This window comes from Siphateles boraxobius, unplaced genomic scaffold (assembly GCF_051911475.1).
Source record: "Siphateles boraxobius isolate OS27281-9 unplaced genomic scaffold, OSU_SipBor_1 29, whole genome shotgun sequence".
Classification (NCBI taxonomy): Eukaryota; Metazoa; Chordata; class Actinopteri; order Cypriniformes; family Leuciscidae; genus Siphateles; species Siphateles boraxobius.
Window position 1 is genome coordinate 4,509,652 of NW_027508908.1, and position 22,279 is coordinate 4,531,930.

At 36.2% G+C, this 22,279-nt stretch overlaps 1 protein-coding gene across 5 annotated transcripts in view; it reads left to right on the forward strand.

The window, feature by feature from the left end:
• The window catches only part of sorcs1 (sortilin-related VPS10 domain containing receptor 1), a 240,968-nt gene that overhangs the window by 120,825 nt on the left and 97,864 nt on the right, over nt 1-22,279 (forward strand). For 4 of the 5 annotated variants that reach the window (XR_013207788.1, XM_077246243.1, XM_077246245.1 and 1 more), the window contains one exon: nt 9,372-9,439. Coding sequence is in view for 4 of the 5 variants with exons in the window: in XM_077246243.1 (XP_077102358.1) it covers nt 9,372-9,439 (68 nt within the window). In the remaining variant the exon portion in view is untranslated. Of the gene's footprint in view, nt 1-4,308; nt 4,378-9,371; nt 9,440-22,279 lie in introns of those variants that run through there. The other variant, XM_077246247.1, reaches the window with a different exon arrangement.

Genomic DNA, 22,279 nt, shown 5'->3' on the forward strand with positions numbered 1-22,279 from the left:
GGCGGTACGCTCAAGAGCTATATTTGGAAGTGGCGGTACTGAGTGCCGGCGCGTACCGGCCCACTTAAAGCACTGACAACTTGTACGTTTACATGACAATGATGTACTAAAAACGGAAAAGTTTTTCATTTTTGTTTTCCGCGTACAGAAACTGTCAAGCGATGCGACGTCAGTTCACACGGATTTTCGAAAATGACTAATAACTCTGCTTTATGCAGTCAGACCAGTAGATGGCGATGTCACTTTATAAAGAAACACCTACGCATAACATATAATACACATGCACACAACATCACAGTTTTCACAATGTCACGTTTACACAGAGACGATAATGGTATCGTTTTCCAAAACTTGCACTTTTTGGAGCCCCTCTTCAAAAGTTTGCCATTGTTGTGTAAATTAATGGCTAAAACGCATTTAGTTCAATACGGTGACGTGTAAACGGCCCCTAAAACACAGGTGATGCTTGGTCCCAGTTTGCACACTCATGCACTATTTTAAGCAATGTTTATAGTATAATAGTGCGAGTATGTGTTCTCAATGAAAATTTCAACAAAAGAAAGTGCACTTTAAATACCCTAATGATACACTTATGTAACTGAATAAACAAAGTGTATAATGTTGGACACTTCATGCACTCAACTGTCGCAGCTTTAAAGGGGAGGGCTATCAGAGTCCACTGCTGGATGACAAAATATCATTTTATACCTCATACGCTAAATGGTTCAGTACATGGTGCATACTAGTATAAGTGCATATTGTAAAGTACATCATTTGAGACACAACTAGGCACAATAGAACAAAAAGAAAATGCATAATAAGAGTCCTATAACCGAACTAACGGAACCATACGTGACTGAACAGTTTTCTCAAACGCAAGCACAGAGTATCCTCAAGGTCCTGGATTAGTGTAATACAGCTGCATTGACACATAATCTGTGATCATCTGGCCTCAGACTTCTGGGCCTACTGCTAAGTTTTCCTTCATGTCCTTTACACCAAGTTTCATCTTGGATTTTAACAGTCCTTTCCTGGATCTGATCTTTTAATTCTTTCAAATAAACAATATACAATTGCATAAATGTATATTAAACTGACTAAAGTATGTAAAGGGAGCAGGTTACATCGAAAAAATACATTTTAACATTAGACGTTCAATTTTGATGTTAAATCTTCTATTGTTTTCTATATAATTGTTCTAGTCTATACAGTAAACAGTATTCAATGCAATAACATCAGCAATTAAATTACAGAAGAAATAAAGAGTTTAAATACAATAATTGAATTACCTTTTCAAGGAAAAGTAATGCACTACATCCAACTTTATAAAACATACTAAAAAGGAAAAGAAAAACTGAAAATATGTTAATTAAATATATAATTTATAAATACTCTAATAGTACATAAATACTACTAAAATAACATTGTCACATACTGTATAGACAGACCTATTTTTTTTATTATTTACATCATGTTTACATATTGTTTTTAACATGCTGTCTATGCGTGGTGTATCTGAACTAATTATACCACATTAATAAACTTGGCATCCATAAACGTTATTCTAACAGTGCAACAGCTTAAGCTTAATTTTCACCATGTTAATAGTGAAATTGAAATACTTAATATTGAAAGCATTGTTTTCCAGATGATACAGTGCGTTTCTTTACAGACATTTTGGCAACAGACAGTACATGTTGTATATTTATATAGCATGAAATCCATAAGTTTATGAAGTGTGAATCTAATGGACTGGCACTGAGTGACATTGAAAGGTTTAATTGGCAAGCTTTGAAATATGACATATGCACACTGCGGTAGGAGTTCATCTGGCAGTAGCAAGGCTACTTACAACACTCCCCATATGTAAGAGACAGAAGGGCTCACCGTCCTTCGGCTAATGTTTACCACGCTGCTGTAAAAGAAGCTGTCCAGGGATAAGTAATTGACCTCACACACCGACACAATCTTAAGGCAGTCAATATGCCACTGAAAATTATGTGTTGTGCATTTGAAATTAGCAAAACAACTGCAATGTCAGCAAATTTAGAAGTTTCTTCAGAACACTGACTTTTTCAAACTCAGCCCATTGGATAAAAAGTCTGATGACGTGTTTATTGGCGTGAGGGCGGGGCAACCAGTCACTCACATGAAATCGGCCAATTGCAAACCACAACCATCCAATCAATTCCCCAAGGACAAAATCAAGTCCCGCCCTACTTTTTTTTTTCTTTTTCGATAAGCCGTTTTACTGTTATGATATGCATTATAATAGGGAAGAAAAGACTATCGCAGCTTCTGTTTCATGCCCATTTTAAAGGTTGCTCTCAAGCACATCTACCACGTTTGTAGTTTTTTTTTATTCGTGGTTGCAATTCTGAACCGAATCCTTCTTCAAAGCACAGTGGGTTGTGGGCAATCTAACGGTTGTGTGAAAGGATCCACATTCCCAAAATCTACTGAAAATAGTGTTCATCCAGGGACTATTGGCATAGCGTGTTCAACACGCTTTAGGAAAATAACAGTAAACACAAACTTTGCAAATCGTTTTCATACACTCTTTCAAGTGGAGTATATTAGTCGAGTAATGTAGGGAATAGTGGAGGGAAAGGTCCCTGAGCTGGAACTCGAACGTGGGTCACCCAAAGCACAACTGCACTACATAAACTTTAGAATTATGGAAAAAGTCCACAAATCCACACACAACAGCGAGCACGTCAGTAAGTTATAACCTACGTCTTTTCATTTTTTTGTGTGTTTTTATTGGTCAAGTCTACTGAGAAACTTGATCTACAGCCTGCAGACTGGACATGGACTGCTGAGAGTCAATTCAAAGGATTTTTACCAGCAAGTCAATTCACACAGGACTACTTTCACCTGTGGGTATATTTTTTTTTTCAGGGCATTTTATAGTAAGTAAAATTCTTCTCTGTAAAAATGTCTAAGAATAATCACTGACATGGCCAGTTCAGACAGGATTAAAATCACAGAGGATGTAAAACTAATCCCATCTGAATTGGCCTGAAGATTGTTTTTACAGTATAGTTAATAGGCTTTCTTCCCTCCAAACATTACTCACTTGTAGTAGCCAAGGGCTGTGACTGTTATACTGTAAATTGGGTGTATAGAGACAGTACTTCGAGTTTTGTGCAGGAAAATAAACTAGAACAAATTTGACTTGGACAATTTAGTACTGGCAATGCTAAGCTTTGGCCGCATGCCACTATTTGTTAAGATAGTGAATATTATGTGGATTGCCTTATAAGTTTCACAGCCCTCTCCCACATGTGAAATTGTTGCCGAATTGCTTTTGGTGTCCGAGACTGGGATAAGTTGGTTTGACAACACCTGTGTGAGTGCAACATATTATTGCTCAGCGGGAATGATCTTCTCCTCTCTAATACAAGAGAATGGCCCAATACCATCCATCCAAAACACTACCCTCAAGCCATTTGGAGAGGTCAGCCTGTGAAACTATGTATAACTTTGTTTCCCTGCTGTACAAAACAAACATGCTCGATATCAAATGCAGTGGATGCATTTGATGAACTGATATTTTCATCGTGACTTCTCTAACAGGAATCCAATAGTATTCAATGCTTCATTTACTGTTTATTTATTTAAAGTACTCATAAAAAAGACAAATCCATGATTTGTGCCCTTTCAACTAGTTTACACCTTTCAAAGCCATACTTGAGTGTTATTTCACCTAATTATGTTCCTGTGTTGTTTCGTCTGTAAATATGTTTATGCATATAATTCAGCGTACATAACTAGAACTTAAGAAAATACTTGATCTAATAAGGTGCAGAACAGCACTGTAGTGAAGCGTCTAATAAATCTTATCAGAATGCACAGAGAATCAAGCCGGAGCCTTTGTAAACGAGGGAAACTTAATCAGAATAAGCTCAACATGTAAACAGCTTATACTCATTACTCGCAGAAACATGCATCAGCAGTATTAAAGTCATCTTTTCAGCTCTAATGGCTGTGTTGTATTATATTAGGAGTGCAAAATAACAAGCAGAATTTCCTTGCTTATTTTACTGAATTACAAGTTATACATTTGTTAAAATATATATTGTTGTTTAATGTTAGAAAATATTCTAATGCAAATAAATGTGAAATATGCAAAGTCTGCTTTTAAAAGGCACTATATCCTACAATGTTTGTGAGGTTAAAACATTATTTTATTTTATTTCTAAATTACAGATCACTTAAAAAAAAAATAATCACACCTGTTTCTGCGACAGACACTAATTAGAGCCAGGGGAGTGGCCCACACTTTTTAGCCAATCAGAAATGTCCTCATTTTATGTATTCAGGAATGCATGGCATCACACTGGTTAACAGTCTTTGAAGGGTGGGATTTTGGAGGTATATGGCATGTGTTCAGGTTTGACAAGTCTGAGATTTTCCCACGGAATTTGGCTCCCTTTAAACTGTTGCCGTAGGTTGATTCCCCCAAATTACACAACTTTACCAGATGATGAGTTTTGTGTGGAAAGTTATTGGTAGGAAGCTCCTTTATGAAAACTTTTTTTTATGAAACGTTTATGATGACTGTGTTTAAGATTAGCATATAGTGACTATAAATTATGTATTTGAGTGGCATACATTTTTGATATTTGGGATAGGAGCATTGGGCTAGTTTTACTTTTTGATTGGCCTATAGCCTAGTTTTGTTACTCAGACCTGGCAATCCTGCATGTGATTGAAGTCAGCAAAATGGCTAACATCCCTTATAGCATAGTGCCGGGCTATTCAATTGCCATAGTGGCAGGAGGACTTTACAACCCTGCAGGGCAGTGAGATCAGTCCACTACTTTTTAATCTGACAATTAATGGTGTATTTGATGAGGTGAAATAAGATATAGCAGTGGAAGAGAGGTTGTAATCTTAAGTTCAGCAATATAGAAAACGATGCTTGTGTCTGAGCTATGGGGATGTAAGCAAAAAACGGAGGAGCTGAAGCTTAATACCAGATCTCTAATAATTTGAGGACCTAATCAAACGCCAATATAGTCAGGCTATACATTATATTTAAAGTACTGTAGGAGGCTGTAATGATTTAAGGAATGAACAACCACCAACAAGAACATTTTACAGCACTTTTTTTTTTAATAAACAGTCCTGCTGATTTTCAATTGGATTAATCTTCCACTGTGTCACTGGATATGCATGTTTTTCTTCTTAAACTCTCCATTTTAAATTGCCTCATTGTTTGAGATCATTGTTCCAGTAAGATGATTCAGCAGACTGAAGCAGGTCCTCTTGCAGTGTTTTCCTGTATATTGCACTATCCATTGTTCCTTTTTTTCCTTTTAACAACATGCACACTGTTGATGAGAAAAGCACACAGCATGATGCTATCGCCAGCTGAATTCACTGAGGGGGATATAGTTGTTTTGCACCACTCATACAGTATAAATGTTTGTTTTTTTCCCTAAAAAGCTATCTCTTCCACAAAACCAGACAACCATTTCATATATTGGAACTGTGTCACTATTAAAATGTGTTCCCAAAATAGTATTTTGAACTTTTGGATACTAAAGTCACATACTTAAGCAATTTTTCCTAATGGTTTTAGAAAAGTTTTTCAACCAACTAGATCCAAATTAATTTTTAGATGTATGAAGTCATGTGGCCTTCAAGTGGAGTTGAAAATGTATATAGGAATGTTGTTCTAAACCTGTACGATTTTCTTTCTTCTGTTGAAAACAAAAGAAGATATTTCAAAGGATATTGGTAACCAGACAGTTGACGGGAGCCATTGACTTCCATAGTATTTTTTTTTCCTACTATGGAAGTCAATGACTAACTGTTTGATTACCAACATTCTTTAAAATATCTTCTTTTGTGTTCAACAGAAGAGAGAAAATCGTACAGGTTTGGAACAATTCGAGGGTGAGTAAATGATGACAAATATCTTAATTTTTGGGTGAACTATCCCTTTAAGTGTCAAAATACTTTTTGCAGCCGTTGTATGCTCTTTTGACAAACTCAAGAAATCTTTTCTGTCTGTCTTCATATTATACAGAGCTGTTCCCGTGGTTGAGCAGTGCACTGGTGCTTTGGTCCTAGTTACTGAACTGTATGTAAATCTCAGGGCTTTTCAAATAGGCTTCTACAAGAGATCTCAGCAGTTCAGGCTTTTCCCAATATTGATGAACGAATTGACTATAGCGTTAAAGGTGTTGTCTGATGGACTAAAGCCTGTTTTGCATGTAGACTTGTAGTTTTCTTTGAGCTAAAGAAGAATTTCATTAGTCCATTTATTTCCCAGAGTATCCTTCTGTTTCAATGGTTATTTGCCCTTTTCTCTTTTTCTCTTTTTGTTTCACGTAACAGGCCATTCTGATGTCATTGTTTTCTTCCTGAAATGATTTGGGTGACTATCCTTGTAAACTAATGACCTAATTTATAGAACAGATGCTTCAATCTTAACATTATATCTTGAATGAATCAGAATGTGCTCTACCCTATGATGGAAGGGCTTTTCAGAGAGTTAATATGTATTTTTTCCCATGTTTGTTATTGCAAGTTCTTAGAGAATCGATGAACTCTTCCCCCATAATGATCAGCGTTCCTTCAAAAGGCTTTGAGGTTTATACAGGTATTAATTCTCTCTCGGAGCATAAAAAGATTGTAAGTTTATGAGACTACTTTTTTTCGCTCCAGGCATGAATTTCCTCGCTCTCTTTCCGGTCTCTAATTTTCCTGGAGGAATTTGACTGACCTAGTTAGCACAGTCTCGTGCACCTTAAGAATCTTATAAAGGATATTTACAGCGCTGTATTTAGATTCAGCATGATATGATTAAGTAATGAGGAGATGAATTATTAGGGTGTCAAGGAGGAAGCCTGATGCATCATTTAATGGTGTTTTATGCTGAGACGAAGAGCTGCAAGATGTGAGGATTTGTGAATTTTGAGGTTGTTATGGGTTGATTTATTGAGGACTTTATATAATGGGTGATTCAATAATGATTCTGATTCAGATATGATGGGGACTTTTCTTTGTTCTGTAATAACTTTTATGTTGAAGTGTATTCTCAGTTCCCATTGTTTCTGTGTGTTTGGTTCCTGTGTTGCCTTGTACCTTGTTTGTCACCATAGTTACCCTCATTAGTTCCCATGACAACAAATCACCAACACCTGTCCCTCATCAGCCCCTTGTTAATCTGTCTATTTAAACCTCTGTGTTTCAGTTGGTGTCTGTTTGTGTGTTCCTGTTGTCGATCCTGCCTTCTGTGTGGATTATTCTCTTGTTCTTGGATTGGATTATCTGTGTTTGTGTTTCTCAGATAAACTGGTTCGTGCATCTGGGTTCTCTCTATCTGCCTCGTCCCTGCTCTTATGCATTAAAAAATAGAAAATAGAAAAAAAAAAATATTGACAGGTTGTTTTCACATATAGTTTGTTTCAAAAGAACCAAACCCAGTTCACTTAAAATGAACCAGAAAGCGAACCAGCCGAAAGTGACCTCAGTCCTTCTGGTGTTCACAATATAGAGGACTCAAAAGAGAACCTGGTTCTTTTTTGGTCCTCTTTAGCATTGAAATAATCTCAGACCCTTTCTTGTTCACACCACAACCTCAAAATAACCTTCAACAACATCTGGCAGACAGGCACAAGCGCTTGCTCCCAAAACCCAGTGTGATTATGATTTCATCACGATTCTTTTTATGTTGGTTTTACTATTTTGCAAGTGATTGAGCAGTACAGCCAAACTAATGTCCCTATTTTAAAAACAGAGTTTTACAAGGTAACAAATTATAACAAAAAAATAAAAATAAAGACAGACTATGTTGGCTATAGTGGGTGAAGATAAAAATCTTTATTCCATTATTTTATCTTCGTTATTAAAAATAGGAACAAAGATGTACATTACAAATACAAAACCTAATATACAAATTAAATAAACAGTGCTTTATTTTTTCAGCCACAGTGGTATAGGCTATATAACAGCACCATTCAAATACGAAATTAAATAAACAAATGTAAAAAATAAAATGCAGTGAAGAGCAGTGATTTCCTCTTGTTGTTTTAAGGACTAGCGGCAGCATGGGGATTATTTGTTTGATGCTAATTTAAGAGCTCACGCATCCTATTTTATCCCAACTGTCTACTTAAACTTTAGACAGAACCGACTGTTTATGTAATTTGTGTATTTGACAGTTTAAGCCCAATAAGACACGAAAGATAACAGTAGGCCTACTCGGTACTCATGCGCTGTAAGATTCTGTGCACTTCGTGTGTGAGCGTAACTCTACCGCTGTGATAACATGTGATGTGAATGTACATAGCGTTGTACAGTAGTTTGAGACGGAGGCGCCAGAACTGCAACTGATAGAATGCACTGTAGCAGATAGTATGATATTTTTTTCAAAAGCAGTACATATGTCGAAACAAAATGCAAAGTGCACCGGGACCTCGTCGCTTTCACATATCACAAAGAAATCAAACCACAAACAGACCCACAAACGAACCGTACTCAGACCAGATCCTGAGGTAGTCTGAGTACTGCTCGCTTTTTGGTCCCATTACGGGGGTCTGATATCACTTGGTTTGTTTTCATATACACGCTGAAGAGCGTTTAAAGGGTTCAAACGAACTGGGTGTGAAAACACCCACAGATATGTGGGAGTGTATGAAATGTTTTTGAGAAGTTGAAAACAACTCTAAAACAACTTTAAACAGCATTTTGCTATTTTTTTTAATCATGCAGCAGCTTTTATGATCTGCAGTCATATTTTATTAATTAATTTGTCACACCGAAGGACTTTTAAAATTAAGGCAGAAAATGAATTGAAATGGTGACCAGTTACACAGGATCTTAGATAGTTATTTTATTTTATTTTTATTTGATCATCATGAGTCATTAATTTTGATTTGATTGATGATGTGTATGCATATATAAATCATAACTCTTGGAATAGTTTTAGCATGTTATTGAATATGGCAGTGTTAATGTATTTGATCTTGGCGGACTAGATCTGCTACGCTGTTGTATGTATGGACTTGCCACAGCTAATAGAGACACAGACATGCTGCTGTGAGCATGTAAGATATGCTGCTGCTTCATAAATAGACATACATACTGTACATCCTGTAGCAGATCTAGGCAGGTGGAGCTGGGGGAGGTGGAAGGGTTCAGAGGAACTCTTGATAGCTCACTGCAAGACTAGCATACATCAAACAATGAACCAGACTATTTAAATGTCGAGCAAGCAATCTCATTGGCTCTCATCAGCAGAGGCCAATTAGCTTGTGCCATGCGGTCATGATGATTGCTTGCAGATTGCATGTCAGTCTGCGCTGAACTTTATATACATTTAACTTTTTACATCTTCTTGTGTTCTTGTACAGGTGATCCTCATGCTGACCAAACTGTATGACTTCAATCTGGGAAGTGTCACGGAAAGCTCTTTATGGAGGTAAGAATATGAATGATTATTCAATCTGTTCAATCTGTGTACATGCTACCAGGGAAATGTATTACAATCATGTTGCGTAATATACCTTTGTGACTGTTTGTTTAATTAAGAAAGTAGATAAAATCCCTGTCCCTGTGGTAGTTCCTCAAACATCAGAAAGAAACAGATAAATACAGTGCGGTTTAAAGGTTTTGCAATTGTTTAAATAGTGTGACAAAACAAACATGTCCATTGTTGTGACTTTTAAATGAACTCTGTATTAATAGTCGGTTGAAGCTACATTAGCTGATTAATGGTGTCTATATAGTTGATTGTCTCTACCCTTTTAAGATATGCAGCACACAGCTCATTCATCATGCATCGAGTGGACGTAACGTATGTGCATTAGAATTGCATGAATGGATCTGATGTTGAGGATCTTAAAGGCAGTGTTGGGCAGTAGCGTCGCTACAAGTAGTTACGCTACTAGTTTAACTACATTTTTCAGTAGCGTGGTGGTAGCGTTGCTGTTTTCTGAATCAAATAGCTTTTCAGTAGTGAAGCTCTTTTTTTGATCAAGTAGTGCGGTACTTGATCCACACACAAGCTAGTGCGGTACTTGATCCACACAAGCTAACGTTACATTTTCCCAAGCATTTCTAAAGCTCAAGCTCAAATCGGAAATACAACTGCTAAGTATCACTGATGCTGGATCAGTTAGTGACGGTGACTTCTTCTTCTTCTTGTTTTACGGTGGTTGGCAACCATAGGGCCATATGAAAACATGGACTGAATCGCGATATCCATGCATAAAAACGAAATTTACTGTATAACGCGGAATTTCACGGAATTTGTCAGATCTTGGATGAAAGGAAGATAAGTAAACTTAAATAAAATCGCGATATAGACTAGTGTCTCTGAATATTAAACCGCATAAAGACTATTTAAAAAGGAATCATGCATGTTCTGCGTGTATCTGTGAATGAATGGCTCAGACGCGAGGAGTAATTTACCACAGACTGAAGCACCCATGACGCTTGCGATGTTTTCAGTAATGGATTGATGAACTTCATCTACACACAGCCGCTCTGAGAGTCACTTTAGCAGCATTTTAGCTTGATTTGAGAAATTCAAAGAGATTTGAGATCTGTCAAAATAAAAGTTTGGTTTAACCTTTGAAGAAAGTTTTGCTTAAATCATTAGGCCTACATTTTAAATAATTGGTCATTACAATTTAAACCATAAAAAAAAAACTATTTCATAGCGCCCTTAAAATGTAATTTATTTAAAAATGTTAATAAATTATTGTTAAATTATATACGTTTCATGATTTCAATTAATTACTAAAATTGTATTTAACCATTAAAATGGGTGTCCAGAAAAATGAAAACAAAATAAAACTGAATTTGGAATGTGGTAAAAAATAAAACGGATTTCATAGGGCCCTACAAACCAGCTTTTTGGTGCATCACCACCACCTTCTGCTCCGTATGGTGTGACATCACGTACCAATACCAATCCTTGGGCTGACACATGAGAAATGGAAAAAGATGCACACACTCTTGACACCTGTTTTTTTTATAGTTTTATATAGTTATATGGTTTTATATAGTTAAAAACAATGGAATTGAAACTATTGAACTGACAAATTATGCATGCCTATTGATTGACAATTTTATTGATCACTGAGATAGCATTGACTTGGAATTAAGTTGGTTCAATATAAAAATTAAATTTGAAAAAGTAGCTTAGATGTAGTAAACTACTTTTGCCATATTGCTGTAGCTTAGCTTGCTACATTTCCCAGGGTGGTAGCTTCAGTGTAGTGAAGCTACCTTTAATATAGAGTAACTGCTAGCTTAGCTCACTAAAGTAGCTTGCCCAACACTTCTTAAAGGGATAGAGTAGACAGCCTTCATGTTGTTTCACTCATTTCAGTTTATTTTGAGCTATTTCTTTAACTTCCACTAATCTAAAGCTCTACAATCATTAAACAAATAGTGAAACTGGCCTCTGATCACTAGATCTGGCAGCTTCGACCAGAAACAGATTGGAGTGGAGATGCTCAGCAGACTGTGTGGCCCTTTAGCTTGGAAAGATGGAGCTTCCATCGGAAATGCAGTGGCCAAACACCCTGTATTATAGCAGGACAGGAACAGATCCAGCTGAGCTCATAAACCAAGGTCTCTCAGAAAGAAATCTGATATGTTCAGCAATCTCTTACTTCTCATACAATGCTTTGCTGTTGACCCAGCATTCCAGTAATGAAGTTAGTGATCCTGCATAAAAATATTCTGGTAACCAGAGGGTGATTAATCAAATGGCAGTATGCAGTGTAGTTACCAACCTAATCATTTTAGATGAATGTGAAATGATAATTGGATTTCTAAATGATGTCTATCCTTTGTGGGAGTGTGTGTGTGTGAGTGTTCTGCAGTGATGTCTGTCCTCTGTGTGTGCAGTTAATCATGTAGTAGGTATAATGAAAATTTACTGTAAAGTACTGTAAATTTTGACGAAATATATACACTAACTGTTCAAAAGTTTAGGGTCGTTACTTTTTTAAAGAATGCATTAAATTGTTCAAAAGTGTTAGGAAAGACTTTTAAATTGTTACACTTTTTTCTTTTCTTTTTTTTTAAATAAATGCTGGTCTTTTGAACTTTTTATTTATCAAATAAAAATGTATCAGGGTTTCCACAAAAATGCTGAGCTGCACAACGGTTTTCAACATTGATAATAAGAAAAGTTTCTTGCTGAAAACTCAGCTTTGATATTATAGGAATAAATAACATTTAAAATTATATATTTTAAAAAAACAGTTAGTTTAAACTGTAGTCATATTTTTGTGCAATATTACTGTTTCTACTGTATTTTTAATCAAATAAATGCAGCCTTGGTGAACAGAAGAGACTTCTTTTAAAAACAGTACAAATTCTTACTGACCCTAATGTTTTGAGCAGTAGTGTAAATGATTGATATATCGATACATCACTGCATTGTAAGCATGTGGTCATATACAGCTCAAACTTTAAAGTCTTGCCTAGAAAAAAAATTATTGAAATGTCTACAATGCGATCATTAAAAACAGACTTTGTTTCATAAACTCGATAATGAAAACTGTGCATGATTTCATGTGATTTTGTATTGCTCAACCTTTATATATCCTGATGAATTTGATGTGCATTCTGCCTCATACGAGTTATCATATGTGTACTGTGTACAGTATCCGTGTGTAAGTACAGTACTGTACAGTGCAGTATAAGTGTAAGCGCGTTTAATGGGAGTTATCAGGTCTAATAGATGGTAATATAATAACTAAGGCCATATAACAGGCCAGGTGCATCCTATGGTGTTCCCTCAAGATATTTGCATATTTCAAGACAATTATTTCCGACTCACCCGTGTAGATAAATTCAGATGTGCTTTAATGAATGTAGTCAAATGCCTTCCGTGGCAGATAATTAAGCTTTCATGGGAAGGTATAAAGTACAGAGACACTTCACAGTAGTTACTGTAAGTGTATATAGAAGAACACTGTAAGAATATGGTCAGCAAAGTTAGGGCAGGTGAACGTTTGCATGGTATTTATTCCGTAAAGTATTAAGAGACGGTACAATGAGTCGTGTTTAGCTGTAGAGAAAAGTTCTTTTGTGTAGGCCCCGTCCTTAGTCAGAATCCTGGGGAATCCATCGTCATCAACTGCTAATGTGAAACAGAGTTCATTGGTTTCACAGTATACTCCAGGTGCAATCAGTGAATGGCCAGACCTATTAATATCAATAAATGACGTGGCATTAGTCTTCCTGGTAGAACTTACACTAAAGCTCTCATTGCTGTTTGTGGAACTTTGTGTAATCATTGAATATTATTACAAAAGTACCAGCCTCTAGTACCCTTAAACATGTACAAAGCCAAAATGGACCAAAAAAAAAGCTGCTTTTTTTGAGACTGAGCTTCTGCAAGTTCTTAATTTGTGATATTGTTGGCTTTGAAAGGAGCCGCATCGGATAGTTGCTCTCACTGAGGTGCTGGTTATTAAATGTATTTTGAGACTGAAAGAAGGTTTGATTTATGCACATACACACAATTTATTCAGCCTTGTGTACTCGCTTCAGTAGTTTTCAGTCTCTGCCTCTGTGTGGAAAAAGGAAATAACAGGATTATTAACTTCATTTTTTCATCGAAAATGTATTTCATTTGTTCAGAAAAATTATGTTGTAAATGGGTTTTGTCAGAAAACCTAAAAAGTGATTTGTGTGGTAACGTTTGGTTTTATTGAAGTCAAGAAGTCAAAATGCTGCTTAATATGAATTAGCGGATCAGTACACACACACACACACACACACACACACACACACAGACAAGTACAGGCTATACTTTGGGCTTCGGGTGTTCGCTTAGACAAATACATGCAAAGATATGTCAGAATGTCCTTGGGGACTTTTTAACTTAAAAGTTATATCTTCAGTGAACATAAACACCTGGGAAAGTAATCTAATGCTTGTCAGTGTATTAGTTCAGTGCATTTGGTCTTAAAGTGACAGCAGCCTAATTAACCCGCTGCTCTCTCTGTCATTTAATGTTATTCAAACAACGAAAGAAAACGAGAGAATCAATCACTGCTCTTCACTGAATAACATTAGTAACTTTAATAAGAATCAATGAATATTTAATTAATACAATGAAGACTTTGCAATGTTTTATTTATTTATTTTACATTTGATTACTTTATTCAATTTATGTAGGCTATTATTAGCAGTAGGTTAAATTGTTCATTTCATGCATATCTTTTTTTCTGTTTTATTTGTCCGATTGTTTTTTTTATTATTGTATTACTGAACGTTTCAACTCACTGTTATTGGTTGACAGTGAAACAACAAGATTAAATAACTGAATTAAAGATCTGAAATAATGAAGTCGGAGTCATATGGATTCATGCATGAATAACGACAACCTTAACTTACTAAAATTAGATCATGACTTATAAATACATTGTTTGTTTTTTCCACACGCAATAGAATAGACAATCATACAGAATTCTCAAAGGTGCAGCTTGTGAAATAACGTGGTCATGTAGTGAACTAGACAGTAGAACATATCCTCTTTAAAGCAGGATAATTAAAGTGCCATGTTTTTTAATGTATTAATTAAGATCTCAGAGCAATGAGAGTGAAACTCTAAATGGTCCAAGGTCAAACTTCGGTGGTGGGGCTGTTCCACAGCCTCAGGCTTGAATCTTGGAACGAAAGCAGTCAAAAACAAAGTACAAGCTTGTTATAAAAAGATGAAGTTCCAAGTGTTTTGAAAGATGTAAGAATGGCACTGAAGTTCGTAGGTCTTATCAAACTGCAAGTCAAATGAGGTTTGTGAAACTTTAACATCAAACATGATTTATATTTTTTCGGTGTACGCTTGATTGCACCCTTTTAAGTGGTAGGAGATATTTTGATGCTCTGATGTTATGTGTCTTTGCGTCATTTCTGTGTGAGTTGGCAATGTTTTGCTCTTCTAGAATAGATTTGAAATGGCAGTTCTACCCGGAAAAAAAAAACATGTTTAAAAAACGTCAGGTCTCAACTGAACACAAGTTTCACATTAGCACACAGATGAAAGTTTGAATATTTTATAAAACTCACCACATCTTCACCACAGCCAATTTTCAAATGCTGCCAATATTCAACATTTCATATAACAGGAAATGTAAACAATGTTGGATATATTTCCTTCTCCCTCTTTTTGTATCTCATTGTGTGTTCTGTGTGTATATACCTCTAGGCTAAAATAATTGAATGGATAATGCTTTATATTTCAATAACAGCTTAATGAGGCGGCCGAATGTCTCTGGGCTTCTGGGCTATTCTGGCACAAAAAAAAGAAAAGAAAAAAAGGCTCAGTTTACTAACTTTTGACTGCCAGTCTTGAAACACTTAGAATAGCATAATCGTGGCAACTGCTTTTAATCGATTTTTAAAGAATATTCAGAATATTCACAAAAACTACTATGGAATTTGTCATTTTAGTTGAACCGCTTTGCTATTTATCATCCTTAAGTTGTCTCATGGTCACGGCCTGAGCTCGATTCCTGGTAAGGACATGTGGTTGGTGTGTTGTGGTGTGGCTAATGCTTAGTACAACAAAGTGTGAAGCTGACTTCTGTTAAGCCCTTGAGCAAGACACTTAACCCAAGGTTACTCACTCATCTTTTTCTTTTATTTTTTATAATTATTGGCCGAGAGAGTCATGAAAATTGTGGCACAGGGGTTGAGCCAAATTCCTAGGACTAGTTTGCCAAAGTTGTTTTTTTTAAATAATCTTTAAAATTTCCCAACAAATGATGATTGACAGTTGTGGTCCTAGAGGCAAAGTTGCTAAGAATGAGGAGTTGTACCATGCGGTATGAATGTTTTGGGCATGTGCGAAAAATTGTTTGGGATACAATTCTTTACGGACGTAAAAAAGCAAAGGCGCAATAATTTCTCACAGGCCTCTAAGGCCGTGAGTCAACAGGCCCATTGATTTTCATGCCGATTGGCCTCCGTTAACCCTGTCTGATAGCTGCTCAAATACGTGAATACGTGAATACGTGAATACGTAGATACGTGAATGTCCTCAAAGGCACTCTTGGGACCTTAGATGAAAACACTGCATGCTAATTTTCAAGTCAATCAGACTTAGGGTAGCGTAATTATACCCATTTTTATGTTTTTTCATGTTATAGCGCCACAAAGTGGTCAGTTGCCACATGCTTTTCAACACGACCACAGAAGAGCTCTTACATATATGTGCCAAGTTTGATGAAAATATCTAATTCCGTTTACGAGTTCTAGCCATTTTAGTAAAGGTGGCTCCTCCCACTTTGAACGTTTTGGCAGCACTTAGAGACTGTGAATCGAAATTTCAACATTTTTTTTAATAATTATTGAAATTATTGCCCTGGTTTGGTTCCGATCTGGCCAAAAATCTATGACTAGTTCGCAAAAGTAAGTTTTTCAAAAAATCCAAAATACACAAAATATTCGCCAGGTGACAATCGAATCCAAGGCATGTCCATCTTGAGTCAAGGATTCCGACGATAAGAGCATACGCCTAACGATTTAGGAGTTATGATTGATTTTGTACTTTCCACCACTGTAGCGTCACCTTCAGGCCAGTCAGGGTGAGCCTTGGTGACGTTGTAGTCAGTGTGAGGACTACCAGCCCTCAAAGTTTCAAGTCTCTACGACTTACAGTTTGGTCTGCCAAATCACTTTTAGGGAATAATGCTGACCCTGGGGAAAGTGTAACAATTGCAATAGGGTTTCAGCACTAGGCCCCTAATAGGCCCCTTGAACGACTAATAAATACTCTAACAAATGTATTTTATATATGTATTTATAAAAAAATGTCTCAAGACTTCATGAACTAATTTAATCCTAAGAAGTCCTTTGTATAGAAAATCGCCAAGACTTACATGCTTGCATGCTTACATAGCAACTTTGTAAAATAGTCACTTTTCATGTGGAGATGGTCGTGCGTTGCATTGAAGTGATGCACTGAAGCTTGTAAAAGGGCCTTAAGTGTGCTGTAAATCGCTTGAATAAAATAACTAAATTATTGTTTCTGTTCTGTTTACAATGCTGAGAACTTTATTTCATCTCAGTGGACCTTCCCTAGTCTAGAAAATGACATGTATTTAGTTAATAACCCAGAAGTGCTGCATATAGCGCCAGAGCAGCAAAGCTGTATCCTCTGAAATGACTGTGTTTGTTTATGTAGATGTCAGGGAAATGTCTGTTGTTCCCCTAACAGTCAACAGAGGGCATCCTCTCTGGAATTCTGTGTTTATCAAAAGCTTGTTACCATAGTTACCACACACCTGTGTTGCATTTGGAGCTCATTAGTCAACCGTTAAATGCTCCCTTTGTTTCAACGGTCATTTGTGAAGTCTTATTTGTGGGATAAATATGGTCCTGAGCATCTGTCTTTGTGCATTCTGTTTTATGCTCCTGTTATTGAACATTGTCGTTTTGACCTCGTCTGCATCTTGGATTTTATTCTCATTCCATTGCAACAATGTATGGGCTATTATTGATCTGGTGACAAAAATTTAAAGTAACAATTATCAACATTACTGTTGGCCTGTAGTTTGTTGCTGAAGTTGTTATTGTTTTGGCTAGAAACTGCTGACTTTCTAGTATACAGAGCTCATTTCAGATTGAAAGCTGAAAATGAAACGTCAGTTAGCAAAGTCTCATTAACGTTAAAAACTTAATATTGAGTGATGACAGATTCTCTGGATAAAGCTCTGTGTATATTTCCTCAGCTTTTACTGATGGTCTGTTTTCTTTAACTTCCCCCTCATACTGTAAGTTTAATTAAAAGCTGACATTATGTGTGAATGCCAATGAGCATTGGGATGATGGGTTGGCAGGTGTCTACTGATAGAAATTACTCTTAAACTAAATCAAAATGTTTGCTAATTTAAAAAGTACACAATTCTCTATCGACACGATTTGATAAAATATATTATCAGTTTATGAAAATAACTAATGAGAAACACGGAAAATGTGATTTCACCAAGTGCAAAATGTTGATCCAGGAACATGTGGTACTTGGTGAAATCACGTTCACCATGTTCCTATACAGTCATGGTCAGAATTAATGGCACCCCTGGTAAATATGATCAAAACTGGCTGTAAAAAATAAATCTTCATCGTTTATCCTTTTGATCTTTCATTCACAAAATTGCCAAAAATCTAACCTTTCATTGAAGTATAAAAGAATTGAAAGTGGGGGGGTGGGGGGAGAGAATCACATTATGAAATAAATGTTTTTCTCCAAAACACATTGGCCACAATTATTGGCACCCCTAGAATTTTTTTACGAGTAAAATATCTCTGAAGTATATTCCCATTAATGTTTACCTTTTTTTAGCACACCAGTGTGACAAGGAACATGAAACTGTCTAGCTATGACTTCTTGTTTCACAGGAGTTTAAATATGAGGAAACACAAAGGCCAAATTCCCTTATTCATCCATCACAATGAGTAATATGGAAGTAAAATAATGTCAAATGTTTTTGAAATAAAAAGCCTGTTGAATTGTACTACTTGAAAAAAAATATGGCATTGCATTAACCATGCTTGCATTTTAATGCATTGTATATTTAGGGCTTGCATTTTTATGGGCTGAAATTCAACATGGTTGAATATTTAAGCTGTGAATATTTCAATTAAAAACATTTCAAACACATTTTCATTATTAAAAATTCAATAATCCATATTCACCCTTCATATTTCACTTCCAAAATATTTTAACTGTTCTAAAATACAACCTATAATATTCAACAGGCAATTTTCGGTCCATTTTATTTCGCTTTGCAAATTCGCTTCTACAAATTCAGTGGTTCAAATTCGACAGTAAATTCAACATTGACGTCCAGGAACTGCAGGAAAAGCAGAAGATTGCCGAGCATACTCTCCATCTGCTGTTAGTCGACCTCACCAGCAGGGGGTGCAAGCGCTTGTTGTTGACGAAGACCAGCAAAATTAGAGCAAGTCATTCATTCATAAAACTCATTTACAGCAATGTAAGTTTATTTGTGATTATTATGACGGCTGTTTTTGTTAAATCCGGTGCCTTCACGGTTACTTTTCCTGTGTAGCCTACATGCATATTTCTCTACCGTGAACGAGATCATAATGTTATTCCCCGATGCGGATATACAGATCCAATGTTACATTTTTGAGGTTGACATATATTTCACTTGGTTGTTTAGTTGCCTTAACTTTATATTGTGGCGATTTGCTGCATGCAGGCTATTAGGGTTTCCCTCAATACTTCAGGATTCCCCTGCTGGACCTGTACAACGCTTAACGTAGCTTAATGGACTAGTGATGTAAAAGTCCAAACTCACAGGCAAGCAGATGGACTCAGAATAACGTGCAAAGCTGAGCGTTTCCCAGTAATAGACTGGCATAAAGATGGCCTGATGTTGGACATTCGCACATTTAGGGACCGTCGCTAAAGTTTATTTGACTTTGGTTTACACGTTTCTAACTTCAATAGCATTTGAATAGAACGACTTACAGTCATAAAACCAACTGTAACGTGTTCATGTAGTGTCAGGCATAATGTGCACCCTTTGGGTTAATAAATTTAAGTTTGCTATTGAAGTTAGAAACGTTCATGCCAATGTTGTATGCAACTTTAGAGACGGTCCCTAAATGTGCGAATGTCGAATATATATATATATATAGAGAGAGAGAGAGAGAGAGAGAGAGAGAGAGAGAGAGAGAGAGAGAGAGAGAGAGAGAGAGTATTAATTGATCAAGTGTGGATTTTATGCCAGTATATCACGAAACACTCAGCATGAAACTTTGAGCGTAAAGTTTACAATCTGAGTCCATCTTCTTGCCTGTAGCCTATATAGTAGCCTACAGCCTACATCCCCAATAACGTGCAAGATTGGTCTTTCATATCACTGTATGTGTTAAGCGTTTTGTCTCAACGGAAAGGGAATCCTTGAGTAGGCTATGAGGTATTGAGGGAAACCGATTATAATCCTGTTCATGGTAGAGAAAGCTGATGACATGTAGAATACACAGGGAAAGTAACAATGAAGTTATTGAATGAAACATAAAGACAGCTTTTGTGTGTTTATCATCTTTTCCGCATATACTGTCTGTCACAGATAATCATTTCCATTTTATGAATGAATGTCTTCGTCAACAACAAGCGTTTTTGCACCATCTGATGGTGAGGTCGACTAACAGCAGATGGAGAGTATGCTCGGCAATCTACTGCTTTTCCTGCAGTTCCCGGAAGTCAATGTTGAATTTACTGTCGAATTTGAACCACTGAATTTGTGGAAGCGAATTTGCAAAGTGAAATAAAATGGACCGAAAATTGCCTGTTGAATATTATAGTTTGTATTTTTAAACAGTTTGAATATTTTGGAAATGAAATATGAAGGATGAATATGGATTTTTGAATTTTTAATAATGAAAATGTGTTTGAAATGTTTTTAATTGAAATATTCACAGCTTAAATATTCAACCATGTTGAATTTCAGCCCATTAAAAATGCAAGCCCTAAAAATACAATGCATTAAAATGCAAGCATGGTTAATGCAATGCCTATTTTTTTTCAAGTAGTGCAATTCAACAGGCTTTTTATTTCAAAAACATTTTACATTATTTTACTTCCATAGAGTAAACCAAAGAATATAGTTCTGATGTGCATCAGAAGATTTTTGAGAATCACAAAATAGAAAGTGGCTGTAAGAAAATAGCTAAAGAATTGAAAATCCCCATTTTGACCATCAGGGCAATAACTAAGAAGTTACAATCAATTAAATATGTTATGAATCTGCCAGGAAGAGGACGTGTGTCTATATTGCCATAATGCACGCTGAGGAGGAGAGATTGAGTGGCCAGAGACTCTTCAAGGATCACAGATGGAGAATTGCAGAGATTACTAGAGTCTTGGGGTCAGAAAGCCTATTTAAAAATATATATATATCAAACAACCCCTACATCACCACATGTTGTTTGGGAGGATTTCAAGAAAAATCCTCCTCGCTCGTCCAAAAAAAAACTCCAGCATATTCAGTTGTCAGAATGACTGGAACTTTAAACGGCACAGGTTTCTGTGGTCAGATGAAACTTAAAAAAGAGCTTTTTGGCAGCAAACATGCTAGATGGGTTTGGTGCACACAAGGATAAAAAGTACCCCATGTGTACAAATTAATGTACCGTTGGATCTTTAATGTTGTGGGCATATTATTCTGCTGGAGGTCCTGGACTTCTTGTTCAGATACATGGCATTGTGGATTCTATCAAATATCAACAGATAAAAAAATCAAAACCTGACGGCTTCTGCTAGGAATCTTATATTGGGCCATGTTTGGATCTTCCATCTGGACAACGATCCAAAACAAATATCAACATCAACACAAAAATGTGTTACAGAGCACAAAATGAAGCTTCTGCCATGACCGTCCCAGTTCCCTGACCTGATGAGTTGAGTGAACTGAAGAGGAGAAGCACCAACATGGATCTGGGAATCTACAGGATCTGGAGAGATTCTGCATGGAGGAATGGTCTCTGATCTCCTGTCAGGTGTTCTCCAAACTCATCAGACATTATAGGAGAAAACTCAGAGATGTTATCTTAAAAAAAGGCGATTCCAAAAAGTATTTAATAAAAGGGTTCCAATAATTGTGGCCAACGTGTTTTGGAGAAAAACATTTATTTCATAATGTGATTTCCCCTCCACTTTCAATTCTTTTACTTCAATGAAAGGTTCGATTTTTGGCAATTTTTTGAATGAAAGATCAAAAGGATAAACGATGCAGGTTTATTATTTACAGACAGTTTTGATCATATTTACCAGGGGTGCCATTAATTCTGACCATGACTGTAGATCAACATCTTTGTTGATACTGGAACAACATTCCAATCAACCAATCAGATTATAGGGACACGTTTAGAGTTTGTCAAGTTTAGGCTTACAACCAGGGTTAGGTGCTTCTACAACAGTGTTATGGGTTTAGTTGTAGGGATGGGATTGTTAGGACTATGTTTTTAGACAGGAATGTTGTTCCAGGATCAACAAAAGATGTTGATCCATGAACATGTCTTATTTGGCAAAATCACGGTGACCTAAAAGTACTTTACTTAAATCCCCTTCATCCAACACAGTCTCATAACAACTTTGTAACTATTTTACATTTTGATAAATTGGTATGAATTCATTTATATGTTTTTGTATGATCTGATTATGCCTCCATGACAGTTATATTCAGAGTCAGGGAGTAACTAGTTACATGTAACTGAGTTACATAATTTAATTTCAAAGTAAATGTAACTGTAATCA